Raw genomic sequence first — 27778 nt, 5'->3', positions numbered from 1 at the left:
TGAGTAGCTGGGACCACAGGCGCACACCACCATGCCTGCCTAATTTTTGTAATTTCAGTAGAGATGGGGTTTCACCATATTGGTCAGGCTGGTCTCAAACTCCTGACTTCATGTGATCCACCCGCCTTGGCCTCCCAAAGTGCTGGTATTTCACAGGCATGAGCCACCGTGCCCGGCCTTATTTTTATATTTTAGAGACAAGGTTTTGCTCTGTCACCCAGGCTGGAGAGCAGTGGCACAATCATAGTTCATGGTAGCCTTCACCTCCTAAGCTCAAACGATCCTTCTGCCTCGGCCTCCCAAAGTGCTGCGATTACAGGCATAAGCCACCATGCCTGGCCATACTGTGGGAAGTTTTAGTAACTCAATGCTTTAAGGGAAATTTGGAACACCATAAATCAGGACTGTTTTTGTAAATAGTTTATGTAATTAGGAAATTTAGCATAAAAATGTCTCTTCATTGAGGTTTCCATTTCAATTTCCCCTCATTTGTGCATAAAGTTTGTGCTTTAATAACGTAGTTTCTGAAAGTAAAAGGGCAATGAAATAAACAGAATTTGTCTACTATCCAAATGATATTCAGTTACTCTAAGAAAGGTTACTGGGATTACATATTTACAAAATCTGACAGTTCTATTAAATCTAATGTAAAATATAATCAATTCAGTTTCTAATTACTCTATCATGTATTCAGGCTAAAATCTGATATCTCAGACAATCATTCCAGAAATATATCTTGGCTTAACAAATTTCTGTACCTAATTAATTTAAGGACCCACATAAAGTAAGGATTTCAGAGAACACATTTTGTATTGTACAACTCAGTACATTTTGTATTACAGTAACTAACCAAACCTTTGATTTGTATAAGTCACGTAAAAAAAAATTCAAACAGTTTAAAATGGTAAAAAGGAAAACGTCAGTCTTTCTTTTTATCCTTAATTTCCCAGGCAACCACTGATACCTGGGAAGCTTTTCCAAAACAAATTTGGATTTCTGGTCCCTAGCTAGACCTGCTAAAAAAAATCCTCTGGGGTTGGGGTCTGGAATGCTATCGAACAGCAAAACAAAACAACACTTGACCTGGTGCTTTTTGGAGTTAACCCACATTTGGTAATCACTAATCTCACCTTTGCCTTCACTTTATTTCTCTTTTTCTTTTTTTCTTTTCTTTTTTTGAGATGGAGTCTGGCTCTGCTGCTCAGGCCGGAGTGCAGTGGTGCGATCTCAGCTCACTGCAACCCGCACCTCCAGGGTTCAAGTGATTCTCCCATCTCAGCTTCCTGGGTAGCTGAGATTACAGGCGCGTGCCACCATACCTGGCTAATTTTCATATTTTCAGTAGAGACAGGATTTCGCCATGTTGGCCAGGCTGGTCTCGAACTCCTAACCTCAAGTGATCTGCCTGCTTCAGCCTCCCAAAGTGCTGGGATTACAGGTGTGAGCCACCACACCTGGCTTCACTTTATTTTTCTAACCCACCTTATGTTATCTCTTCTAATATCTTGTTGAGAAAGCTTTTGATCATTCTGTCAAAAAACCATAAATGGGCCAGGCATGTTGGCTCATGCCTGTAATCCTGGTACTTTGGGAGACCAAGGCGGGTGGATCACTTCAGGTCAGGAGTTTGAGACCAGCCGGGGCAACATGGCAAAACTCCCCATCTCTACTAAAAATACAAAAATTGGCCAGGCGTGGTGAAGCTCGCCTGTAATCCAAGCTCCTCAGTAGGCTGAGGCAGGAGAATTGCTTGAACTCAGGAGGTGGAGGTTGTAGTGAGCAGGAGATCACGCCATTGCATTTCAGCCTGGGGGATAGAGCGAGACTCCATCTCAAAAAACAAAACAAAGACCGTAAATGTTCCGTGTGCCAGTTTATTAAGCTATTGTTTTTCAGTCCCAATCGCACCTCTCTCTGTTTTGCTGTGTGACGCAGGATTCTGCTCAGACCGTATCTGCTGGGTTGGCTGGCTCTTTGTCAGGTTCTGTCAGTAGCGGGCTCTAAAGGGAGACTAGAAGTCTAGAGGAGGAAGGGTCTTGCTCTTCCTTTAGAGATTCCTGTTTGCTTGTGGTCCCTGTTCCCTGTGGCCATCACTCCAAAAATGTCTTTTTTTTTTTTGAGACAGGGTATCACTCTTGCCCAGGCTGGAGTGTAGTGGCACAATCACGGCTCACTACAACCTCTGCCTCCCGGACTCAGCTGATTCTCCCGCCCTGGTATCCCGAGTAGCTGGGACTACAAGCATGCGCTGCTACACCTGGCTATTTTTAAAATTTTTTTCGTAGAGACGAGGTCTTACTATATTCCTAGGCTGGTTTCAAACTCCTGGGCTGAAGCAATCCTCTTGCCTCAGTCTCCCAAAATGTTGAGATTATAGGGGTGAGCCACCATGCCCAGCCTAGCAATGCTTCTTTACCCAGGAGGAAGTGGCAGTAAGCAGCTGAAGTTTTCCAATTCTTGTATAATCACGCCACCCCTCCTTTGCCATCATGAGATGCCAGGACCAGGCAAGCAGTATTCCCCTTCAGCTCACTGGAGGCCCGAGTTTCAGCTACATGGGGCTCCTTCTTTAAGTTCTAAATTTTAATAATTCTAACTATTTCCCTTTGTTCCCTCCACCCGAGGGGTGGTAGCTGGCTCATAAAATAGCTCTCTTTGAAATTTTATGCCCATGAAGTAGCATAAAATTGCTACTTTAGCGTTCTTTTTCACGTTTTAAGTTACACAAGTGAATAATTCTTTGTATTAAATTATCTGTTGAAATCATTGAAATCATTCAGTCTATAGACTGAATTCTCTGATAGTCACAGTTCCCAGTTAGTGGAAGGTTTGGTTCTTTTCAGTTATTAGGTATGAGAGAGTAAAATCTATTAATTACTCCAAGGGGGTGGGGGTGTGGAACAAACCCAGTGATAAATCTATAGGGACAGAATATTGTATCCTGTCCACAACCATTAAAATCATATACTTAAAATTTTTTTAAAACTAACATGGGAAAATATATTCAAGTGAAAAGGGCTAAAAAACTGTATCTATAGAATGATCCCAATGAGGGGAGAAATATTTGGAAGGACAAATGCCAAAATGTTAATGCTGTTTATCTCTGGTGGTGGGATAATTTTATTTTCTTCTTCATGGTCTTATATATATTTCCCCAATTTTCTACAATAATTATTTTTAGAAACAGGAAGAAAAAAGTAATTTAAAAAAATCCAGACAAGAAAATTGGATATATAAGTAGGCATTCTGTATCAGCCAATTGTGGTATGGGGATCACAAAAAGATCACTCACTCGGGATCGTCCTGAAAGTCTTGAGGTTCTGCCAACTCATCGTACTCTGCTGCTGCATCCTTGCCAGCTAAAATGAGCTCTTTGGGAGGCACCACCACCTGGAGAGCAACACAAAGAGGCCTGCCTGAGAAGGAACCAGTGTGACAGAATATAGCAAAGTATGACATTGATTTAGACAAATGGAAACATATAGCAAGTTTCAGGAAACATATATACTACTTATATGGAGTTTATAAGAACAAAGGTTTTAAGAGAAAGTAAGTACTTACTTCATGGGGTCTGCGATGAGGAACTGGGGAGAACATGGGGGCTTCAATTGTGTCTTTAATGTTTTATTTAATTATTTTTTAGAGACAGAGTCTTGCACTGTTGCTCCAGCTAGACTGCAATGGCATAATCTCGGCTCACTGCAACCTCTGCCTCCTGGGTTCAAGCGATTCTCCTGCCTCAGCCTCTCAAGTAGCTGGGATTACAGGTGCCCATCACCACGCCTGGCTGATTTTTTGCATTCTTAGTAGAGATGGAGTTTCACCATATTGTCCAGGCTGGTTTTGAACTCCTGACCTCGTGATCCACCTGCCTTGGCCTCCCAAAGTGCTGGGATTATAGGCATGAGCCACTGCACCTGACCCTAATGTTTTATTTCTTAAGAGGATGGGGAGAAATGGGTATTTGCCATATTCTTTTTTTTTTTTTTTTTTGGTACATCTGAAACAGTCCATCATTAAGAACAACACAAAGGAGAAACACTGGCTCCAACACAATGTTTTTTGACATGGTGCCAGCTGATTCCTGGTACCTGATACATAAACTCACATGACATACTGGGTGTTTATGGTCATGGAAAACAATTAGCATTCTTCAGACTTAAGTTGTAATTAGGCCTCAACTTTGCTGTGTCAGAGGTTAACAGTTAACAATGTAGATCAAATTTCTAATGATAGATACAAATGTGGGAAGGGAGGTATAAAGAGAGATAAAGACAAGCTGTGCTTATGAATCAGGTACTTATTTCTGCCCCTGTCTTAACTGGAGCTGCTTATTAGTGTTAATTTAAAAAAACCAGTGGCCAGGTGAGGTGGCTCAGGCCTGTAATCGCAGCACCTTTGGAGGCTAAGGAAGGTGGATCACGAGGTCAGGCGATTGAGACCATCCTGGCCAACATGGTCTCTACTAAAATACAAAAAATCAGCCAGGCATGGTGGCAGGCACCTGTAATCCCAGGTACTTGGGAGGCTGAGGTAGGAGAATCGCTTGAACCTGGGAGGTGGAGACTGCAGTCAGCCGAGACCGCGCCACTGCACTCCAGCTTGGGCGACAGAGCGAGACTCCATCTCAAAAAAAAAAAAAAGTCTTTGGAGGTGATGCTTGTAAGTGAAATCATTAAAAAGCAGGAAAAAAAAAAAAAAAAAGAAAAAGAGGACAGAAATTCTCTAATAATATTTGAATAACAACTAAAGATATAGGCATCCTTTTAAACCATTTTTATTATAAATATCAAGCTGAATTATGAATCAGTAATCGACGATCTAGAGAGAAAGGCTCTTGTTCTAAAATTTCAAGTACTAGAAGTAGCAAAATATAAAGAGGCCATATTACATCCATTCAACTCACACTGAGAGTCAAAATCACCCACTTTAGTATTTAGTTAGTGGTTTTTTTGTTTTGTTTTGTTTTTTTCTGAGATGGAGTCTCGCTCAGCTGCCCAGGCTGGAGTGCAGTGACACGACACGATCTCGGCTCACTGCAACCACTGTCTCCTGGGTTCAAGCAATTCTCCCGTCTCAGCCTCCCCAGTAGCTGGGATTGCAGGCACCTGCCATCACGCCCAGCTAATTTTTGTATTTTAGTAGAGACGGGTTTCACCATGTTGGCCAGGCTGGTCTTGAACTCCTAACCTCAGGTGCTCCACTCACCTCGGCCTCCCAAAGTGCTAGGATTACAGGCGTGAGCCACCATGCCAAGCCTAGTTAGTGCTATGTTATGTATACTCTTTGTAAGGTAGAGGAATCTAGAGGAGGCATACCAGCTTCTAAATGATTTTAAATGTATCATTTCTAAAAGGAAATGATACTTCACAAGTGTTGAAGAATGAATGTATGAGACTGAGAGACTGAAGGCGCATGTATGTTAGAGGAGTCAGGATAGGAAGGAGGCATTCTAGGTAAAACGAATAGCATACACAATTCTCTAGCATCAAAGTTTATAACCCACTGGATCTGTCTGGATCACAACCACTAATATGTATGATTCAGGGAATGCTAAATTTGAGGATCTGAAGGAAGATCACACTGGATGAACAGAGAGAAGTAGTCATTAAGGAGCTCTTATGCTATGCCAAAAATCTGGACATCATCTCAGTCAAGAGCAATGCGAAAGGACCAGCATGCGAAGAGTTAGATTTTAGAGGTATCACGCTGGTGGCAATAGAGAAGAAATGGGTTGAAATGGAGGTGGTGGTATAAAAATAGCAAGGTCAGTTAGGAAGTTATTGTCACAGTCCAGGTAAGAAACGATGAGGCCTTCAAATAGGGCAGTGTGTTTCAGGATAAAGTAAAAAAATTTAGGAGGTGGAATCAAAAGAACATGCTGACTAGATGCGGAAAGGAGAGTGTGGAGTCTTTTAAGCCAGGTCAAATGAGGACACTCCAGGGAAAGTGAGGGTCAGTCAGGCTGAGGCAAAATGCTCCTACCTTAGCAGTGCTGTTGATATCATCAGCGTCCCCCTCCTCACACTCCAACAGAGTCACATGGGTGAGGTTCTCAACTGGATTCGTAAGAGTCAGGAGGACCTGGCTCTCCTGGAGAATAGGAAACACATCTCTCAGACATTCACCACTTTCTTAGCTGCTATACCAAGTATTTCACAAAATTCCATTCCCCCCCATTACTCCTGAGCAATGGCGCCCACTTATACCTCTACATCACTGTATTCTCTACGTGCTTACTGATCCCTGTTCTATTATCTATATGTTAGACCAAATACTCTCTGGAGTTGCTATTTCACTAAGGAAATGGGACAGATTCCACTGAGAGGGCCAGTTACTAGATCCAGAAATTCTGAGGAATGCTCATTATCTAAGTGATTGTTTAAAGTTAAAACTCTTGTCTCACCCAGGCTGCCATTTAAGGACTGAAAAGAAGGCCCTCATAAATAAAACATGGGAGTCACACGCCAGTCTGATGCATTAACAGAGCAAAAATGGCACACCAAGACTACAAAAACTTTTTTAAATTTTTATTTATTTATTTATTTTTGAGACAAGGTCTCACTCTGTTGCCCAGGCTGGAGTGCAGTGGTGTGATCGTGGCTCACTGCAGCCTTGACCTCCTGGGCTCAGGTGATCCTTCCATCTCAGCCTCCTGAGTAGCTGGGACCACAGGTGTGTGCCACCACACCTAGCAAATTTTTTGTATTTTTTGCAGAGATGAGGTTTCCCCATGTTGACCAGGCTGGTCTTGACCTCCTGGGCCCAAGCAATCTACTTATCTTGGCCTCCCAAAGTGCTGGGATTACAGGTATAAGCCACCATGCCCAACCTTATAAAAACTTTTTAAGACTTCTTGAACTGCGATAATTTGTCCTTGTTTGGTACTCTCTCTAGATAAGCAAAACAAATCTTTCAAATGAAGGACCACATGATAAACATTTGTGTTTTCAGGAGCAGCATGAAAGGAAAGAGTTAAAGAGGTTGCTGCAGAATATTCTACAATTCACTGGGCGTGTGTCTGGAAAAGGGGAGTAGATGAGGACTCCGAGGAAGAGAAGGGCTGTGGTATGGAAATCTGGAAATCTAACTGATTCCTAGTACCCGAAACATAACATACAGGAGATCGAGGAGAATCTCTAGGTTGGAGAAGAACAAAAGATGCCTGTGGGATCCATCATTCTCCCCACCCAGAATTTCACCTTGACATTATATAATGTGCACTCTGCTCCGTCTCCCTACTTTTCATCAAAGATGTTGTTGTCAAGGATCTCAGTGTCAACAAATTTAAAGTCTTTATTATCCCAAACTGTCTTCTTTTCTATCCCTTGCTCTCTGGATCCTGTGCCAAATACACACACAGCCACCCACATACACATACACAGACATCATTGATCAATCCTTTTTCTTCCTGTTAATGAGCAAGGTACTAACCTTCATGTAGCGAAGGTTGGGAATTGACATGATTCTCACTTCTGGAATATAATTGCTATGCATAAATAAAAAAATGCATTAATGTTCACTGGAGTCTCTTAAAATTATTATTATTTTTTAAAGCTGTGCAGTACATAAAGGATTTCATGTTAATCAGAACATATCAGAGAAAAATAATTTTAATGAACCATATCATCACAGTAAGAACTTAAGAAAAGACATAAGACCAAACTGGTATGACTTCTTTCTGAAATCTTATGTATATTTCTATTTCAAACTGCCCAGGCCCCAGATTAGCATGTATATATCAAGATACTGCTTTGTAATGACTAAGACAAGATATTTATCTCCTTGTGCCTTGGTTTTCCCAATTCTATAATGAGGAAAATAATGGTATCTATCACTTGAGGTTATTGTGAAGAATACATGCAAAAATGCTTTGAAAAGTGCTTGGAACAAAGCTCACAAAAATGTTAATTATTGTGCATACATTAATGTAATACAAAATCTATTGCAGAAACACTACAAGTGGGGGAAAAAGTACATCTTAGATCAGATATTTAAACTTTAAACGAGCTATTTTTCATGGTGACCAGCAGGATTACCTGAGCAAATTAACAGGAATTTAAGAAACTTTTGTCTTTCTGAATCTCAAAAAAAAACCAAATACATACACACACAAAAGCAACAACAATAAAAAGAAATGTAAGGACTCCACTTCTAAGAATCTGAATTCAGTAGGTCTGAGGTTTGATACCAGAGCATCTGTGTGTGTGTGTGTGTGTGTGTGTGTGTGTGTGTATATTTTTTTTTTTTTTTTTTTTTTGAGACAGGGTCTTGCTGTCACCCAGGCTGGAGTGTAATGGCACAATCATGATTCACTATAGCCTCGAACTCCCAGGCTCAAGTGATAGTCCCACCTCAGCCTCCCAAGTAGCTGGGAGTACATGTGTGTGCCACCATGCTCAGCTAATTTTTGATTTTTTGTACAAATGAGGACTCACTAGGTTGCCAGGCTGGGCTTGAACTCCTAAGGCTCAAGCAATCCTCCTGCCTTGGCCTCCCCAAGTGTTGAGATTACAGGCATGAGGTAAACACCTGGCCTCAGAGAAGCTGTAGTAAGAGAGCCAGGCAATTCTAAAATGATGTCAGAAAAAAACCACTTTTTCTCAAAGCAAGCTTAAGAAATTGATACTAAGCACAGGCTGCCATTCAGGGTTTCTGTAATGAGTATAACTCTTAAGTAAGAAAGGAGTTCATCCCAGACTTCACATGTGCCATTTCTGTAGGTTTCTCTATTCCTAACCAATCATGTATTAAATAAGAATAGTTAGGAAAGTGAACATATTTTATGTTGAGTTACAAGGCATTTGCAAACATAATTACTCATTTGATTCTTTTCACGAACCCCAAGAAGAAGGCATTATTCCTATTTCAGAGAGGAGGGAAACAAGTTTAGACAAAAACAGTAAGTGACAGACCTTCCACCTGGCCCTCCTAGCTTCTCTTAACTCAACAGACATGCACTTCCCAACCTTTTTGTTTCCTAATACTTATTTTTAATTGCTGCATAATATTCTACCGTACAAGTTATCTCAATTTAACCAACTATTTCCTTGTTAATGGTTAATCAGTTTGACACTGATTAATTGTTGGTTAAACTGTTTGCAGTTTTTTGCCATTAAAATATTCTAATATTCATCTTTGGAAATGTATCTTTATATATTGGTGCTTTTGTTTCTACAGAATACATTCCTGAAATAGTACTATTGGGTTAAAAGGTCTATGTAATTTGTTTTGATATTTCCAGACCACTCTTCAAAAAGACTAGCAATTCAAGATTCTACCAACAAGGTGTGCAAATATGTGTTTACCCACATTCTCATAAGTACTAGATGCTAATTACTTTTTAAAACTTTTCCTATCGAGTCTTGGTTTCTTTCCATATACAGTGTATCTTCTGGCCATTTGAAATTCCTCTTCCCCTGTAATCCCAGCACTTTGGGAGGCCGAGACGGGCGGATCACGAGGTCAGGAGATCGAGACCATCCTGGCTAACACGGTGAAACCCCGTCTCTACTAAAAAATACAAAAAACTAGCCGGGCGTGGTGGCGGCGCCTGTAGTCCCAGCTACTCGGGAGGCTGAGGCAGGAGAATGGCGTAAACCCGGGAGGCGGAGCTTGCAGTGAGCTGAGATCCGGCCACTGCACTCCACCCTGGGCGACAGAGCCAGACTCCGTCTCAAAAAAAAAAAAAAAAAAAAAAAAAAAAAAAAAAAAAAAAAAAAAAAAAAAAAAAAGAAATTCCTCTTCCATAAGCTACCTGTCCAAATCCCTTGTTCCACATTCCTCTTTACTGCCTCCCTATTTTTATCTTTTCAATTTCTGGGAATTCTCTATGCCCAGGATATTAAACTTTAGTTTGTCATGACTGCCAAATATTCTTTCTTGCTTTACTATTTGTCTCAGGACTTTGTTGCTAATTTTGTCTTTTAAAAATTTTTTTCCTTACGAGACAGAGTCCTGCTCCATTGTCTAGGCTGGAGTGCTGTGGCACAATCATAGCTCACTGCAGCCTCGACTTCCTGGGCTCAAGGGGTTCTCTCACCTCAGCCTCCCAAGTAGCTAGGACTACAGGTGTATGCCACTGCACCTGGCTCATTTTAAAATTTTTTTGTAGAGATGAGGTCTTACTACGTTGTCCAGGCTGATCTTCAACTCATGGGCTCAAGTGATCCTCCTGACAGGATTCCAAAGCACTGGGATCACAAGTGTGAGCCACTGCACCTGGCTTTAATTTCATCTTTTATAACCACTATTTCTTTTTGCTAAGGTCAAAGGTGTTTCTTTTCTTTAATGGCTTCTGGGTTTCCTGCCTTGCTAAAGAACGGTTCTCTTACTCCAAAGCTAGACAATACTTTCCTAATTTTTGAAAATATTTTTGTTTGCCACGTAATTTAAAAAAATGTATGTATTAGAAAAGTATGGTGAGACACGAAAAATTTACATTTAGTTAGATGACCACTGGGTAAGTTTTAAGTGGCAGTATTTGTCTCTAATTAGGACCACTGAGATAGCCTGATAGGTAGTTTTTATACACAAAATTCTCTCCTACTCACAAGTCCCAGAGAGTTAACACTGACTTAATCACTTTCATCCCAGCCAATGAAGTGTTATAACACAGGTAAGTAAAATGAACATTGTTACAGGGATACTCTTCAATCAGCTATACTGTATTGTTTTTTAAGTTTTTGAAGGATTATTCCCAAACTCAGATACTTTGTAATTTGTAACGATGACTAGCAACTTTCCACCAAATAATCAATATACCTTGTTGCTCCAGATCATACTGGGCCACTGTGTCCCTGACCCCAACACCCCTGAATCTATTTATCTTAAACTTCGTGGCATGTAACTAAATTCAAAACCTAAACCGGAACAGAATGTCAAGATGATTTTGATGTAATTATTATTATTTTTTGGGGGGGCCAAGAGTAAACACACTTCACACTGGGGAAGAAGAATAAACCAAAATAACTCAAAACAGTAACTGAAAACACCAATCCCAAAATACTCACACAGCAACCAGCTGGATTTTGAATTTGATTGATGTTGGGTTAAATTCTGGCTTGCTCAAATTATGTTCACATTTCTAAAAAGAAAACAAATACAGTATGTATCAGAAGACAACAACACACTTTGTTGATCCATAGAGCTGCTAAATTCAGAAGGATAGCATTTACGAGAATTTTGTTTTGTTTTATTCTGATATAAGACCATAAGTTTTTGAAATAGTGTATAGCAACCGAAGTTTATAAAAGATGTTTGCACTTCCTGATATGTGCAACCACACTATCCAATATTATTATACCTCTGTGGTACTTAAAAACTACTAAAATAACTAACACATACTGAGTACTTACTGTATGTGCAAGACAACGTGCTCACTGGTTTAACTGGATTTAAGTATCACATCAACTTTATGAGCTAGGTAGAGGTATTATATTAAGGTTGCCATATTATAGATGATTTAAATGGTATACAGGAAGGGTAAGTAACCTGTGCAACTTCATAGAGCCAATAATAATGGACACTGTGATTTAAATCCAGGTAGTAAAATTTCAGATCCCATGCTTTAAAGTACAGTAACAATGATTATTTTTGAGATAGGGTATCACTCTGCCACCCAGGCTGGAGTGCAGTGGCACAATCAAAGTTCACTACAGCCTCCAACTCCTGGGCTCAAGTAATCTTTCTGCTTTGGCCTCCCAAAGTGCTGGGATTACAGGCATGAGCCACTGTACTGGGACAGTAATTATTATTTACTACTTTCTTAAGTACTACATACACCTGGTTAAATTTTTTTTAGCAGTACAAAAAAGGTGTCCAGTGTAAAGATTACCCATTATCTGTCTGTCCCCTTGTTCCTCTCCCCAGATAGCCTATGCACATAAAAGTACAAGCATACATCATGTTGCTTTTTTCACAATAACACAAAACGGAACATTTTATATTTATTCTCTTGCTTTTTTCATTTACTCTATCTTGGAATTAATTCCATTTCAGTACATATAGAGGAGCCTCTGTGTCCCACTGTAACAATTTCTATAACTTACATAAGATAGAAAATGATGGACATTCAGGATGTTTCCATTATTTTGCTACTGTAAGTAATGCAGCAATGAGTGTTCTAGTACAATAATCTATCTCCTAAGTGTCTAAGTATCTGTAAGACAGTTTCCTAAGAGCAGATCAAAGGGTGTATGCATTTGCTATTTTAAAGGATACTGCAATATAACTGACTAATATGATGATTATGAAATGATATTCCATTGCAGTTATTTTTTCGTTTTCTCATTGCAGTCTTAACGTACATTTCCCTGATTAGTGTATAAATCTGAATATCCTTCATATTTATTGGCTACTGGGATTTCCTCTGCCATAACTTGAATGTGAGGATCTGCTGGTTACTTTTATTTCCTTGCTGATTCGCTGAAGTTCTTTACATATTCTAGATATTAATCTATTGTTAATAATATACCTTGCAAACTACTTTTCTCAGTCTGCAGCTTATCTTTTCATTTCTTTATGGGTTTTCTTTGGCATGAGGGTACAAGTTTTACTTTTAATGAAGTAAAATATACAACTTTACATTATAGTTTGTGCTTTTCTGTCTTACTTATGAAACATTCCCCTACCCAGAAGTCATGAAGGTATTCTCCTGTATTTTCTTCTGGAAGTTTGGCTCTTCAAATTTCCAACATTCCTGAAATAAACTTTTGTGTAGGGTGAGGTAGCAACCCAATTTTATTTTCTTCCATATAATCACTTGACCTAGCAAAATGTAATAGCCTATTCTTTCCCCAGTGATCTACAATGCCATATTTAGCATATAACAAATTTTCTCACATGCATGGGTCTATGTCTGCATATATGTAGACATACTTTTGTTTATATGTACGTTTGTACTTTCCCTCCTTTTTTATACAAAAGTTGCATACCTACCATGCACTTTGCTTTTTGCATTTAAAAATGTATCCCATATTAACGCATTCTTTTAAATAAATTTATAGTACTCATTGTGTGGATATACCATAATCTCTGCATATTTTGGTTTGTATTTGTGGAAGTGCAAGGTAGATTCCTAAAAGTGAAGTTGATGAGACAAAAGGTAACTTTACTTTTGGTAGATATTACTATATTAATGGTGCATTATATAACCATATTTATATAAATTTATATAACTATTTCTATTACTAATCTTTTTAAAGAAATCAACTTCTGATTCTGTTGCTCTTTTGTATTTTACATTGGTGTCTTAATTTGTTGTATTTTATCTTAATTTATTGTATTTTATGTTGGTTTCTTAATTTATTAACACCCGCTCTCTGGACTTTGCTGTTTTTTTTTCCTAACTTCTTGAAATGCATTCTGACGTCACTAATCTTTTAATATTTCTTCTTTTCTAATATATACTGTATAGCTAAGCATGGCCTTAGTTGTATCCTGTAAGTTTTGCTATAAAGAAATTACTGATTTCTAACTTAACTACATTGTGATCAAATAATATACTTTAATCATTTCATCTTCCAGCTGACAGCCTCAGCAGAGAAAGCATAGGGACTCCAATGACAGCAGCAGCATGTGCAAAGAAATGATCATGAAACTTGGTAGACAATATTGGGTGGGTGCCCCCGGTCTCTCCAAGCTGACTATATATTTTGTTATTTACAACAAACCTATATTTATTTATTTTTTTGACAAGTTTTGCTCTTGTTGCCCAGGCTGGAGTACAATGGCGTAATCTCGGCTCACTGCAACCTCCGCCTCCTGGATTCAACCAATGCTTCTGTCTCAGTCTCCCGACAAACCTACACTTTAAGTAGAATTTTAAAAAAAATAAGCTGGTGTAAGGCTATATGACTTCTGATCAAAACAACAAGATGCAGGGCTTCTAAATATAAGGGATCATCTGAAATGAATGTTGTTTGAATATTCATTGTCTAATTTTGAGGGTTCCAGTATTTACGCGAAAATTTAACAATTTTTAAAGAAGTCCTTGGAAATTGGTACTGACAATGAATCTCCTTAAAATAGAATTTTAAAGCTTTTCAACACACTGGAACTCCCCCTGGCTTTGTACCAACCCCACAATTGAGCGAAGCCACCTCCTCGAAACATGCATTGCTCTGCAGCTGGATACTCTTAACAGCTTGCACAAGGGAGTTCACTTAAAAAGAGATATTGTGGGCCGGGCGCGGTGGCTCAAGCCTGTAATCCCAGCACTTTGGGAGGCCGAGACGGGCGGATCACGAGGTCAAGAGATCGAGACCATCCTGGTTAACACGGTGAAACCCCGTCTCTACTAAAAAATACAAAAAAACTAGCCGGGCGAGGTGGCGGGCGCCTGTAGTCCCAGCTACTCGGGAGGCTGAGGCCGGAGAATGGCGTGAACCTGGGAGGCGGAGCTTGCAGTGAGCTGAGATCCGGCCACTGCACTCCAGCCTGGGCGACAGAGCTACACTCCGCCTCAAAAAAAAAAAAAAAAAAAAAAAAAAAGAGATATTGTGTAGTTTAAAATACGTTAATTTGTATAAAATAACTTGCTCTGCTATTAAAAACCATTAAAAACCATCATAATGTTTTTAATAATATCAGCTGGCACTTAAATATTTTCGGAGTGAAAATTATCACTAAAGTTATATATGACTCCCATAAAAATATGGTTTTATCATATTAAAGAGACCTGTATTGATTTGCCAAAATTCTGTAACTTAGCAAAGGTATTACCTTCCTTGGATTTGTACTTTGTGATTTAGTATGCTGTACCATGGGCTGGTTATGCTAATTGAAAAAATAAAGTCATTACCCAAGTTTCACAGTACTCTAAGCTTAAGCAGAAGAACAGCTGTTCACATCTTTTAGCAGTGCACGTTTGTCTACCTTACAAATGCCATGTGTCCAAATCATGGTTTTGTAATTGCTAAGGTATGATACGTCAGGTTATTTGAAAACAATTACTTTTTGAAGTAACTATGACCACAAAACATCATTTTTACATGAAAAGTTGTCTATCATTTGAAATTATGCAAATGATGTCTTGATCTAAAGCACAAACCCCAGGTACTTATGTTTTTAAAAGTATGGTGCCACTGCAGGGGTTGGGGGTGTTGGGGAAGAACAAGGATAATGGCGGGGAGGATCGGCCTAACTAACCACTAAGTGAATTGTACTGCAGCTTTAATTTATGAGAAATCCTTATCTGGGATATTTGAGGGCAGCTGCAAACTGAAAACAATCCAGTAAATGTACCTTGTTTATATTTTATATCAGGCAATTATTAACTGGTAAATAATAGCTTTGATATTTGCAACTGTTGCATACAGAGTACTTTTGCTAAAAGTTAATTAGCTCTTGCCTTTAATTTTACAGTGTTTAATGTGATAAACTTCCAGTCATGTTTCCTATAAAAAAGACCATTTAATATATGTATATAAACCACAATAATAGTATAACATACTATTTAAAAATTTTTTTTTCTACTTAAAATATTTAAGGCTTCTTAGGACATTTCTAAAGCAGATTAAATCCAGTGAAGTTCCTGATTTTTTTTTTGTAACTGGAGATAGTTTTTTCAACTGAAATAACATTTCAGCTAAATAAAGCATTGTTAAATATTGATATCTGATAAAAAATTGCCTTGTATAATTTCTGCAATTTATATTTGTTCCAAAAAAGGTATAATGCCCTAATGTTAAAAGATTTTAAACAAATCCTTATCCTTTGATTTTTAAAACTCTGATCTAATGATAAAATTCTATAAATTTTCATTTTCCAGTGTAGTTAGGCAGCAAAATACCTGGTAATTCATAACTTTTACCTGTTAAAATATAAACACGCAACAAGCAAACATATTTAAGAGTACTAAATGGAAATAGTGTTCAAAAGAGAAAACCTTGTATTATCGAGCATCTTACTCTATGTATTATTATTAAAGTATAAATATGATTTAAAGAAATCTTTTCTTGTTAATAAAAACTTTCTTTTAACTGAAAAAAAAATTCATCTTCTGAAAAATGTTCAGACTTACTTTCTAATAACCCAGTATATAGTCAACCTTTGTAAGTGTTCTGTATGCACTTGGAAAGAGTGCAAATATTCTGCAGATATTGCATACAGGGGTCTATATATGCTCATTTGGTCAAGTTTGCTAGTTAAATTCTCCAAATGTTCTAGATTCTTACTGATTTTCATCTATTTGTTCTCTAGGTTACTGAGAGATGTCAAAATTTCCCAAAATGATTTGTCCATTTATGTAATTTTCTCAAATGTCGCTTTATATATTTTGAGTCTGTTTTTCAGTGCATATGACTTTAGATGGTTATATTTTCTTTGTAAATTGAATCTTTTTTTAAAACAAATTATCCCTCTTTTAAAAAAATTAGTGTTTGTCCAATATTTTTCCCACTTCTCTCTCCTTTCAACCTTTCTGAGTTCTCCTGTTTGCGCTTCTTGTAATAAACATATAGATGGGCCACTGCAATTTGCTTTATTACTTAGACTATGTTTGTCTTTTAATGGAAGCATTTAGTTCACTGTATTTAATGTAAATACTGATACATCTGGATTTTAATCTACTATCTTACTACATACATTCTTTTTTTTTTTTTTTTTTTAACAGACAGGGTCTTGCTTTGTCACCCAGGCTGGAGTGCAGTGGTGTGATTACTGCTCACAGCAGCCTCAACCTCCTGGGCTCAAGCAATTCTCCTGCCTCAGCCTCCCTACTTGCTGGGACTACAGGTGTGAACACCACACTGGCTTTTTTTGTTTTTTTTTTGGTGGAGACAGGGTCTCACTATGTTGCCTAGGCTGATCTCAAACTCCTGAGCTCAAGTGATCTTCCTGCCTTGGCCTCTCAAAGTGTTGTGATTACAGGCAGGAGCCCAGGTCATCTATTTGAACCACCAATTCGATGTTCCTTTGCCCGTTCTTTTTCTTTCTTTTCATAAAGGGTTTTCATTACAAAAATTTTCTAACATGTACAAAAATATAGAATGGTATTACAAATCTCTAGGTACCCATCACCCAACTTCAACAATTATCAACGTGGGAATATATATGCAGGACTTGAATCTATGCTCCCAGGTTAAACAAACAAAAAGAATCAGCAACTTGTTATGAAAAACTAGCAACAATGGCCAATCTTGTTTCATTTATACTCTTACCCACTCCTCATCCCTCATTATTTTGCAACAAATATCAGAGATCATGTCATTTCCTCCATAAATATTTCTGTATTCTCCAAAAGACATTAAAAAACAAAACAAAAAACAAAACAACAAAAAATAGTACTATCATTATTCCTGAAAAGAAAAAATATATATATATTTTTTTTAAAGAGTCAGGGTCTTACTGTGTTGCCCAGGCTGGAGTACAGTGGCTACTCACAGGCATGATCATCACACACTACAGTCTCAAACTCCTCAGGCTCAAGGGATTCTCCCGTCTCAGCTTCCAGAGTAGCTGGGACTACAAGTGCGTGTCACTGTGCCCTGCCCAATAGTTCTTTAAACAGCATCAAAAATCCTACCAGTGTTTACATTTTCTCAAAGATTTCACAAATTTTTCTTTCCTTCTTTCCTCTTTCCCTTCTTCCCTCCTCCCCTGGGCCCTTTCTTTCTGTTTTGTTTGAATCTGAATCTACATAAAATCTACATATTGTGTTTGGCTGGTAAACTTTTAAGTGTCTTCTAATCTAGAGAATGATTACATAACATTAGCCACCAGTGACATGTGGTTATTTAAATGAAATTAAAGACTGACTCAGTACCTCAGCTGCACTATCACATTTCATGTGCTCAATAGCCACACGTGCCTAGTGGCTATCACGCGGGACTGTACAGACACACAATACTTTCATTACCAGAGAAAGTTCTGTTGGATAGTACTCATCTAAAAGGTTTCCTTTCCATCTTGTTTTTACAATTTATTTATTGAAGAAACTGTCATTTGTTCTGTAGATTACCAGAGCCTGGATTTTGCTGATTTTTCTTTTTTCTTGCTTTCTTTTAAATTGATTATTTTTTTATTGGTCCTCCCTGAGCCTGAACACTAGCCTAAAAGTTACACACTCTTTCACTATTCTTTTAGGGGTTAACCCTATGTACCTAACCTTCAGATATTTCATTTCTACATCTGTAAAACAGGTTTAACAGTAGTACCTACCTCACAGAGTTGTAAGAGTTGTTTACATTGAAAGCATTTAAAATAGTGCCTGGGCAATTAGTATGTTCTCTACAAGTATTTTCTGTATTTACTACATTCCAAAGGTTTTGACATTGGTCAGACACAAACCACATTTGTTTTTGCTTTCCTCTTGTACAAATGGCCATTCTACAGAATGGAATACTTACACGACAGCGCAGGGACCGTTTGATCAGAAGATGTTTGTGGCGAGGATATAGCTGTGAAGCACAGACTGGCTGGAAGTCAGGCTGTAACAGACGCTGCTGAAGGGTGGTTACTAGAAAGAAAGGCAGAAAACAGGCTTAGTTTACAGTGACTTTCAAAATCAGACTTTTATGTAGTAGTAATTACACAAAGCATTACTTTTATGTAATGAAAGTATGAAGTGTTGTTCATAAAAAATGAAAATATAGAAATTTGACAGGCATTTTAGATTTCAAACAATTACTTCTATTACAGCTGTTTTAGTTTCTACATACATATCACTTTACTACCAACAACTATTCCATTAAAAATCTCAAATCACTAGATATATAAATAACAAAAACAGAATTAGATGGAGACTAGAAACAAAGTAGAAAAACATAGAAAATTACCCTCTGTTAAATTTACTGGTCTTGTATAATAGTCTTCAGGTAGAGGTTCCACTTCATCCACAGCCTGAGCTGGCTCAATCTTTATCTCTTTCTGGTCCTCTCCTTCTTTAAGGCTAAAAGATAAAACAAAACAAAACAAAATAAGACCAAAAAAACAGTTAATTTCTCAAGGATCCGCCTGATTATCCTCAGTCTATGATATCAATAATTGAATGGAAGTATTCCTGTGTCATAGAATATCTGTTCAGCGTAGGTCTTTTCTAAGTACGAGAATCTTCTTTTCCATTGGCAACTGTGTGTGTGTGTGTGTGTGTGTGTTTAATCTCATTTCTTTGCTATTTATTTTGATACCTGCTGTTCTCCTCAAAGTCATTTCATGTCTAAACTTACGAAAGTCCAGCAAGGGTACTGATGGATGCACCAGCTCGTGGTCGCTGAAGCCTGGTTCCAAGACCATATTTATCCTAAACAAAGTTCAGAAATTCCTATTAGAAAGCCCATAGTTACACACCCTATTTATCAAAAGAAAGAATTTTGGGTAGGATAGCATGAGAAGCTCAGGGAAATAAGCCAGAAAAAAAAAAAAAAAAAAAAAAAAAGCTAATTTAAAGGCTTCTTTTAAAGAAAGCAATCTGTAGCCCCACATCATGATTCTATTCTTAAAATAGTAACAGCACTAAACATGGAGATTGAAACTACATTAATACAGTAGAAATGAACCAAATGTGAGCTTCTATTAGCAATCTAAAAATATCTAAGCTACGGCCTAGGCAAGAGCTATGTGGTGTGTCTAAGATACACAACAGACGTCTTCCTGGAACACCAGTGGTCATCTGCTAACTTCTTCAGGGTCAGCAAGAATCATAAAGTAGAACTTACCACTACATGAATAGTATGTTGCTGTAGAGCCCCAAAATAGCAGCAGGTTGCAACAGAGACAAAAAATGCAGCATAAGATAGAAGCAAACGCATATAGCAGGCAGGTTATATGGGAAAATTGGAAAAATAATTCATTTAATTAAAATTCTACCTCTAAATATAACATACATTGGTGCATATGAGGACTGTACCACTGGACTATTCAGAAAAATTCACTTCTTTTTGCAAATGAGGGTGCTTTGCAAGTGTTAACGTTTTTAAATTCTAATCTAGATTTTTTTTTGAGACCGAGTCTCACTCTGTCACCCAGGCAGGAGTGCAGTGGCACTATCTTGGCTCACTGCAACCTCTGCCTCCTGGTTCAAGCGATTCTCATGCCTCAGCCTCCCAAGTAGCTGGGATTACAGGCATGCACCACCATGCCCAGCTAATTTTTTGTATTTTTAGTAGAGACAGGGTTTCATCATGTTGGCCAGACTGGTCTTGAAATCCTGACCTCAAGTGATCCTCCTACCTCAGCCTCCCAAGGTGCTGGTATTACAGGCGTGAGCCACTGCACCTGGCTCAATCTAGATAATTTTATATGGACTTTACCAACCCTTAGGGTTTCAATGACTTAACTAATTTTCATGTGGATGCAGTATGACAAGTTGCTTAACTAGGTCTCATTTCCTCAAGTGTAAAATGGGGATATGATACTCCACAGGATTTTTCTGAGGATTAAATAAAGTAATACATGTAAAGTGTTTAGCACAGAGCTTGACACATCATTGCCATTCAATAAATGTTATTTATTGAATGTCAATCTGCTAGGCCCCAAGCAAGCACACAGAAAACAAACTGTACTATGAGAGCAAATAAAACTCAGGGGAAAATAACAAAAACTCCAAATCCTAATTTCTTTCTTCTTACTAGCAGTACATAAACTGGTAGAGAATGACTCTCATAAATAATTCTTACCAAAAATTCTACTTGCATATGTTACTATTTACCCACACAAGTGCACTATGCTAAAAAGTCAGTGTTTTTCATCTTGGAGAAACAGGTGAGGATGTTAAACAAGTTATTATAACTAAAGCTGAGAAACCACTACTGCCAGGATGTCAAAGGTAGGCTACGGGAGTAATACGACTAAAATCTACCATTTGCCCACCTCCTTTTTCTCAGACTTTCTGTAATAAAAAAGCTGTATGTAGAGCTCTGCAGTGCCTACAAAATTAATAGTCTTTCTGGGGAAATAATCAGAAGATAAAGGGGAGTGACGGAGAAAGAAACACAAATGTCCTTAAAACACAAATAACTCAAACAGAACTATCGATATAGCAAAAACCTAATTATCAGACTTAAACGTCTATAATTTGAAGAATCTCCCTCTCTGCTACCCACCATTCAGGAATCTAGGACAACGGCCATTTTCTGAAATGATCACTGTTCTTAGGCCCTACAGGTCTTGCAAATCATTTTAGTACCAAATTCTCACCGAAAAAGCCAGAGGCATATAGTTTCTACGTCGTGCCAGTTTCTTGCGATCTCGCTCAACCTTCTCTTTCTGAGCAAGCTGCTGGTAATATTCAATCAATTTGTTCATCTGTAAAAAAATCACAGACTCAGTACACAAAAAAGCTAACAGAAAACATACCAAATTAATCAACTACACTGATTAGACACATAATGAATACAGAAGACAAATTAAGATGGGCAAGTTTGCCCTTTTTCTTCAAAGAGAATTTTTGTTATGTGATTTGTTTTCCAAAGTGAAATGGAAAACTGAAGTTCAAGGACAGGATGAAATGGGCAATGAAAAGGCTCGGAAATTTCTTGCTCTCTTATTTCATTACTTATTTCCCCTCACGACTGCTCTGATTTTTTTTCTGCATGGCCACAGGACATTTATTTCTAAAAACATGACATTTTATACTGTATTTTATTCCCCAACTCCATCACACTTAAAAATTTTTAAAATACATTTTAATTATAAAAGCAATATATATTAATCATAAAAAGTTCAAACAAGGCTGGGCATGGTGGCTCACGCCTATAACTCCAGCTCTTTGGGAGGTTGAGGTGGGTAGATCATTTGGGGCCAGGAGTTCAAAACCAGCCTGGACAATAGAGTGAGACCTTGTCTCTATAAAAAAATGCAAAAATTAGCTGGACATGGTGGCATATGCCTACAGTCCCAGCTACTCAAGAGGATGAGGTGGCGAAAAAGAAATGGCAGGTAGGAGGCAGAACTAACTTGCAGCTTCCCCTCAGACAGACAGAACAACTTGTGGAGACTCACACTGTGAACTTTTACTCCAAGAACTACTGCAGGAACATACTAGGAAAACTGAAAGAATTCACAGACCCTTTGAAAGAAGTGGCTTGCTGCTGCAAAATCCATGAGACAGCAGAAAAACTGTGAGGGCCCAAAGTGTGAGAGGGGGAAAATCCACCTTCAAACATACATCCTCACTGGAGAACCTACAAATTCAGATCATAGGAGAAAAATTTAACCTTACCTAGTGCTGAAACAAATTTAGAAAGCCGAGTGAAATATAAAAGTAGAAGAAGCAACAGCAGGAAGAGGCCTGTAGGCACTCACGGTTCCCAGGGAAGCCCAGGGAAGCCATTTCTGACTTTAATCTTACAGGGGTCCTAGGGGAGAGCTGCCAGTGGAATTGAGGAAGGACCACATGGAGACAGAAATTTCCAGGTGAACTTTGTAATAATTTTGACCGAGAGCAAATTTTCCTGGGCAGAATCAAGATGGGGAGGGTGCGAAGGGGAAGCACAGATATGAGCACATAAGCCACAGCAGTTGAGAAGGCGTGGGGTCCAAAAGGATGGCTTGCTTTCTCAGTAGGTAGGCTTGTGAAGGCAAGATCTTGGCCCTGCAAACTCCATGCTGTTGGTGGGGCATGGTGGGAGTGAGATTGGCCTTGCTGGCTGCATGGGAGCTGGGTGAGGCCTGTCACTGCTGGCTTTCTCCTACTTCCCTGGCCACCTATATGACACAGCAGAGGCAGCCATAACACCCCTGGGAACATAACTTCATTGGCCTGAGAACCACACAACTATCCTCCACGGCAGCCACAGCAAACCCTGCCCAAGTAGAGTCTGAGCTCAGACATGCCCCCATCTGATGGTCTTTCTCTACTTGCCCTGGTAGCCCAAGACAAAAGACTGTAAACTCTTGGGAGTCTTACCGCCCCACCAATCACCTGAGAAACCGAAATACTTATCCAGGCAACCTTAGGGCAAGCTTGTATCCCCACCACACTACTGCAGCTGACACTTTCTTGAAAGCGCCACCTCCTGGCTGAAGGCCAACCAACTCAAGCCATCACAACAACCCTGCCCTCAAAAGGAGAAAATAGCAGCTAATTCCACCACCTGCAACATCCTGGCTAACCACAGGTCCTGAGTCTGTCCACGTGATAATTCACTGCTAGCACAACCAGCATTAAAGAAAACTAGCACACGAAACCTAACTACAACCAAGGACCCTCACAGAGTCCACTTCACTCCCCTGCTACCTCCACCAGAGCAGGTGCTGGTATCCACAATGGAGAGACCTGAAGATGCACTGCATCACAGGATTCTTGGCAGACACTCCCTAGTACCAGCTCGGAGACTGGTGGCTCTGCTGGGTGGCTAGACCCAGAGCAGCAGTAACAATAATTGCAGTCCAGTTCTCAGGAAACCACATTCCTAGGGGAAGGGGGAGAGCACCACATCAAGGACCCATGCCACGGGACAAAAGAATCTGAACAGTAGCCCTCAAGCCTCAGATCTTTCCTCTGACATGGTCTACCCAAATGAGAAGGAACCAGAAAAACAATTCTGGTAATATGACAAAACAAGGTTCTTTAACAACCCAAAAAGATTACACTAGCTCACCAGCAATGGATCCAAACCAAGAAGAAATCTCTCAATTGTCAGAAAAAGAATTTAGAAGGCCAACTATTAAGCTACTCAAAAAGCTACTCAAAAGGGCACCAGAGAAAGGTGAAAACCAACTTAAGGAAATAAAAAAAAAAAATACAGGTTATGGACGAAAAAATCTCCAGAGAAACAGACAGCATAAATAATAAACAATCACAATTTTAGAAATGAAAGACACACTTAGACAAGGCTTTTGAATTAACCAAATCTGACAAAGAAAAAAGAATAATAATAATAATAAATAAAGCCTCTAAGAAGTCTGGGATTAAGCTACCAAAACTAAGAATTGGTGTTCCTGAGGAAGAAGAGAAATCTAAAGGTTTGGAAAACTTACTTAAGGAAAGAACAGAGGAAAACTTCCCTGGCCTTGTTAGAGATCTAGACATCCAAATACAAGAAACTCAAAGAACCCCCAAGGAATTCATCACAAAAAGATCATCACCTAGGCACATAGTCATCAGGTTATCTAAAGTCAAGACAAAGGAAAGAACCTTAAGAGCTATGAGGCAAAAGCATCAGGTAACCTATAAAGGAAAACCTATCAGGTTAACAGCAGATTTCTTAGAGAAACCCTACAAGCTAGAAGGGACTGGGGTCCTATCTTTAGCCTCCTTAAACAAAACAATTATCAACCAAGAGTTCTGTATCCAGTGAAACTAAGCTTCGTAAATGAATGAAAGATAAAGTCTTTTTCAGATGCACAAATGCTGAGAGAATTTGCCAGTACCAAGCTAGCACTACAAGAGCTGCTAAAAAGGAGTTCTAAATCTTGAAACAAAACCTTGCAACACACCAAAATAGAACCTCCTTAAAGCATAAGTCTCACAGGGCCTATAAAACAGTAACACAATGAAAAAAAAAACTAAGTATTCAGGCAACAACTAGCACAATTAATAGAATACTCAATACTAATGTTAAATGTAAATGGCCTAAAGGCTCCACTTAAAAAATATAGAACAGCAGAATGGAGAACAATTTACCAACCAAGTATCTGCTGTCTTCAAGAGAGTCACCTAACACCTAAGGACTCATATAAATTTAAGGTAAAGGGATAAAAAAAAGATATTCCTTGCAAATGGACACCAAAAGTGAGCAGGGATAGCTATTCTTATGTCAAACAAAACAGACTTTAAAGCAACAACAGTTAAAAAAGACAAAGCGGAACATTATATAATCATAAAAGGACTAGTCCAACAGGACTAGTATCACAATCCTAAATATACACAATCACAATCTAAATATATATGCACCTAACACTGGAGCTCCAAAATCTATAAAACAATTACTACTACACCTAAGAAATGAGATAGAAAGCAACACAATAATAGTGGGGGACTTCAGCACTCCACCAACAGCACTCGACAGGTCATTAAGGTAGATGGTCAACAAAGAAACAATGGACTTACACTATACCCTAGAACAAACGGACTTAACAGGTATTTACAGATCATTCTATCCAACAACTGCAGAAGATACATTCTATTCATTAGCACATAGAATATTCTCTAAGATAGAAAATACGACAGGCCACGACAAATACGACAATGTACGACAAAACACGTTTCAATACATTCAAGAAAACTGAAATTATATCATGTATTCTCTCAGACAGCAGTGGAATAAAATGGAAAATCATCTCCAAAAGGAACCCTCGAAATGATGCAAATACATGGAAATTAAATAATCTTCTGAATGCTCACTGGGTCAACAATGAAATCAGGATGGAAATTTAAAAACTCTCTGATCTGAATAATAGCGAGACACAAGCTATCAAAAGCTCTGGGATACAGCAAAAGCAGTGCTAACAGGAAAGTTCATAGCATTAAATACCTACATCAAAAAGTCTAAAAGAGCACAAACAGAAAATCTAGGATGATACCTCAAGGAACTAGAGAAACAAGAACAAACCAAACCCAAACCCAGCAGAAGAAAAGAAATAACAAAGATGAGAGCAGAACTAAATGAAATTGAAACAAAAGAAACAATACAAAAGAAAAATGAAACAAAAAGCTGGTTCTTTGAAAAGATAAACCAAATTGATAGAATGTTAGTGAGATTAACCAAGAAAAGATGAGAGAAGATCCAAATAAGCTCAATTAGAAATGAAATGGGAGACATTACAACTGATACCACAGAAATAGAAAAGATCATTCAGGGCTACTATGAACACCTTTATGCACACAAACTGGAAAACCTAAAGGAGATGGATAAATTCCTGGAAATATATAGCCCTCCTAAATTAACCCAGAAAGAAATAGGAACTCTGAACAGACCAGTAACAAGCAGTGAGATTGAAATGCTAATTTTAAAAAATTGCCAACAAAAAAACATCTAGGACCAGATGGATTCACAAGTGAATTCGATCAGACATTCAAAGAATAATTTGTACCAATCCTATTGAAACTATTCCAAAAGACAAAGAGGGAATCCTTCCTAAATCATTCTATGAATTCAGCATCACCCTTGTACCAAAACCAGGAAAGGACATAACAAAACAAGAAAACTACAGACAGATATCCCTGATGAACATAGATGCAAAAATCCTTAACAAAATACTAGTTAACTGGATCCAACAGCATATCAAAAAGATAATACACCATGATCAAGTAGGTTTAATACCAGGGATACAGGGATGGTTTCACATACCCAAGTCAATAAATGTAATACACCACGTAAACAGAATTAAAAACAAAAATTGCAGGATCATCTCAATAGACACAGAAAAAGCATTTGACAAAATCCAGCATCCTTTATGAGCAAAACCTTCAGCAAAATCAGCATAGAAGGAATATACCTTAAATAAAAGCCATCTATGACAAACACACAGTCAACATTATACTGAACAGGGAAAAGTTGAAAACATTCCCACTGAGAACTGGAACAAGACAAGGATGCCCACTTTTACCACTTCTATTCAACACAGCACTGGAAGTCCTAGACAGAGCAATCAGACAAGGAAAGAAATAAAGGGCATCCAAATCAGTAAAGAGGAAGTCAAACTGTTGCTGTTTGCCGATGATATGCTCATATGCCTAGAAAACCCTAGAGACTTATCCAAAAAGCTCCTAAATCTGATAAATGAATTCAATAAAAGGTTGGGTGCAGTGGCTCATGCCTGTAATCCCAACATTTTGGGAGGCCAAGGTGGGCAGATAACTTGAGGTCAGGAGTTCGAGACCAGCCTGGCCAACATGGTAAAACCCCATCTGCACTAAAAATATGCGTGGTAGCAGGCGCCTGTAATCCCAGCTACTCAGGAGGCTGAGGTAGGAGAATCACTGGAACTTGAGAGGCAGAAGTTGCAGTGAGCCGAGTTTGCACCACTCTGGAGTTTGCACTCCAGTCTGGCTGACAGAGCGAGACTTCATCACAAAAAAAGAAAAAAAAGTATTGAATTCATCAAAGTTTCAGGATATAAAACCAATGTACAGATATCAGTAGCACTGCTATACACCAACAGAGACCAAGCTGAGAATCAAATCAAGAACTCAACCCTGTTTTACAACAGCCGCAAAAACCCCACTCAAAAAACAAAAACAAAACACTTAGGAATATACCTAGCCAAGGAGGTAAAAGACCTCTACAAGAAAAACTACAAAACACTGTTGAAATAAACCATAGATAACACAAACAAATGGAAACACATCCCATGCTCATGGATGGGTACAATTAATACTGTGAAAATGACCATACTGCCAAAGCAGTCTGCAAATTCAATGCAATTCCCACCAAAATACCATCATCCTTCTTCATAGAACTAGTAAAAACAATCCTAAAATTCACATGGAACCAAAAAAGAGCCTAAATAGCCAAAGCAAGATTAAGCAAAAAGAAAAACTCTGGAGGCATCACATTACTCAACTTCAAACTATATATAAGACTATAGTCACCAATGCAACATGGTACTGGAATAAAAATAGGTACAAAGATCAATGAAACAGAATAGAGAACCCAGAAATAAACTAAATACTTACAGACAACTGATCTTTGACAAAGCAAACAAAAACATAAAGTGGGGAAAGGACATCCTCTTCAACAAATGGTGCTGGGATAATTGGCAAGCTACATGTAGAAGAATGAAACTGGATCCTCATCTCTCACCTTACACAAAAATCAACTCAAGATGTATCAAAGACTTAAATCTAAGACCTGAAACCATAAAAATTCTAGAAGATAACATGAGAAAAATC

The 27778-nt window shown here is 38.4% G+C and overlaps 1 protein-coding gene across 3 annotated transcripts in view; it reads right to left on the bottom strand.

The window, feature by feature from the left end:
- Nucleotides 1-27778, bottom strand: part of DCTN4 (dynactin subunit 4) — a 45734-nt gene that overhangs the window by 3794 nt on the left and 14162 nt on the right. For all 3 annotated transcript variants that reach the window (XM_008015022.3, XM_038005911.2, XM_073010577.1), the window contains exons 5-12: nucleotides 21139-21246; nucleotides 19170-19243; nucleotides 18780-18892; nucleotides 18351-18460; nucleotides 11013-11086; nucleotides 7435-7489; nucleotides 5986-6093; nucleotides 3293-3390 (exon numbers count right to left, since the gene is read on the bottom strand). In XM_008015022.3, the coding sequence (XP_008013213.2) occupies nucleotides 3293-3390; nucleotides 5986-6093; nucleotides 7435-7489; nucleotides 11013-11086; nucleotides 18351-18460; nucleotides 18780-18892; nucleotides 19170-19243; nucleotides 21139-21246 (740 nt within the window). The remainder of the gene's footprint in view (nucleotides 1-3292; nucleotides 3391-5985; nucleotides 6094-7434; nucleotides 7490-11012; nucleotides 11087-18350; nucleotides 18461-18779; nucleotides 18893-19169; nucleotides 19244-21138; nucleotides 21247-27778) is intronic.

This window comes from Chlorocebus sabaeus, chromosome 23 (genome assembly GCF_047675955.1).
Source record: "Chlorocebus sabaeus isolate Y175 chromosome 23, mChlSab1.0.hap1, whole genome shotgun sequence".
Classification (NCBI taxonomy): Eukaryota; Metazoa; Chordata; class Mammalia; order Primates; family Cercopithecidae; genus Chlorocebus; species Chlorocebus sabaeus.
The sequence above is the reverse complement of the archived record's forward strand: the minus strand, read 5'-3'. Positions and strand labels throughout refer to the sequence as shown.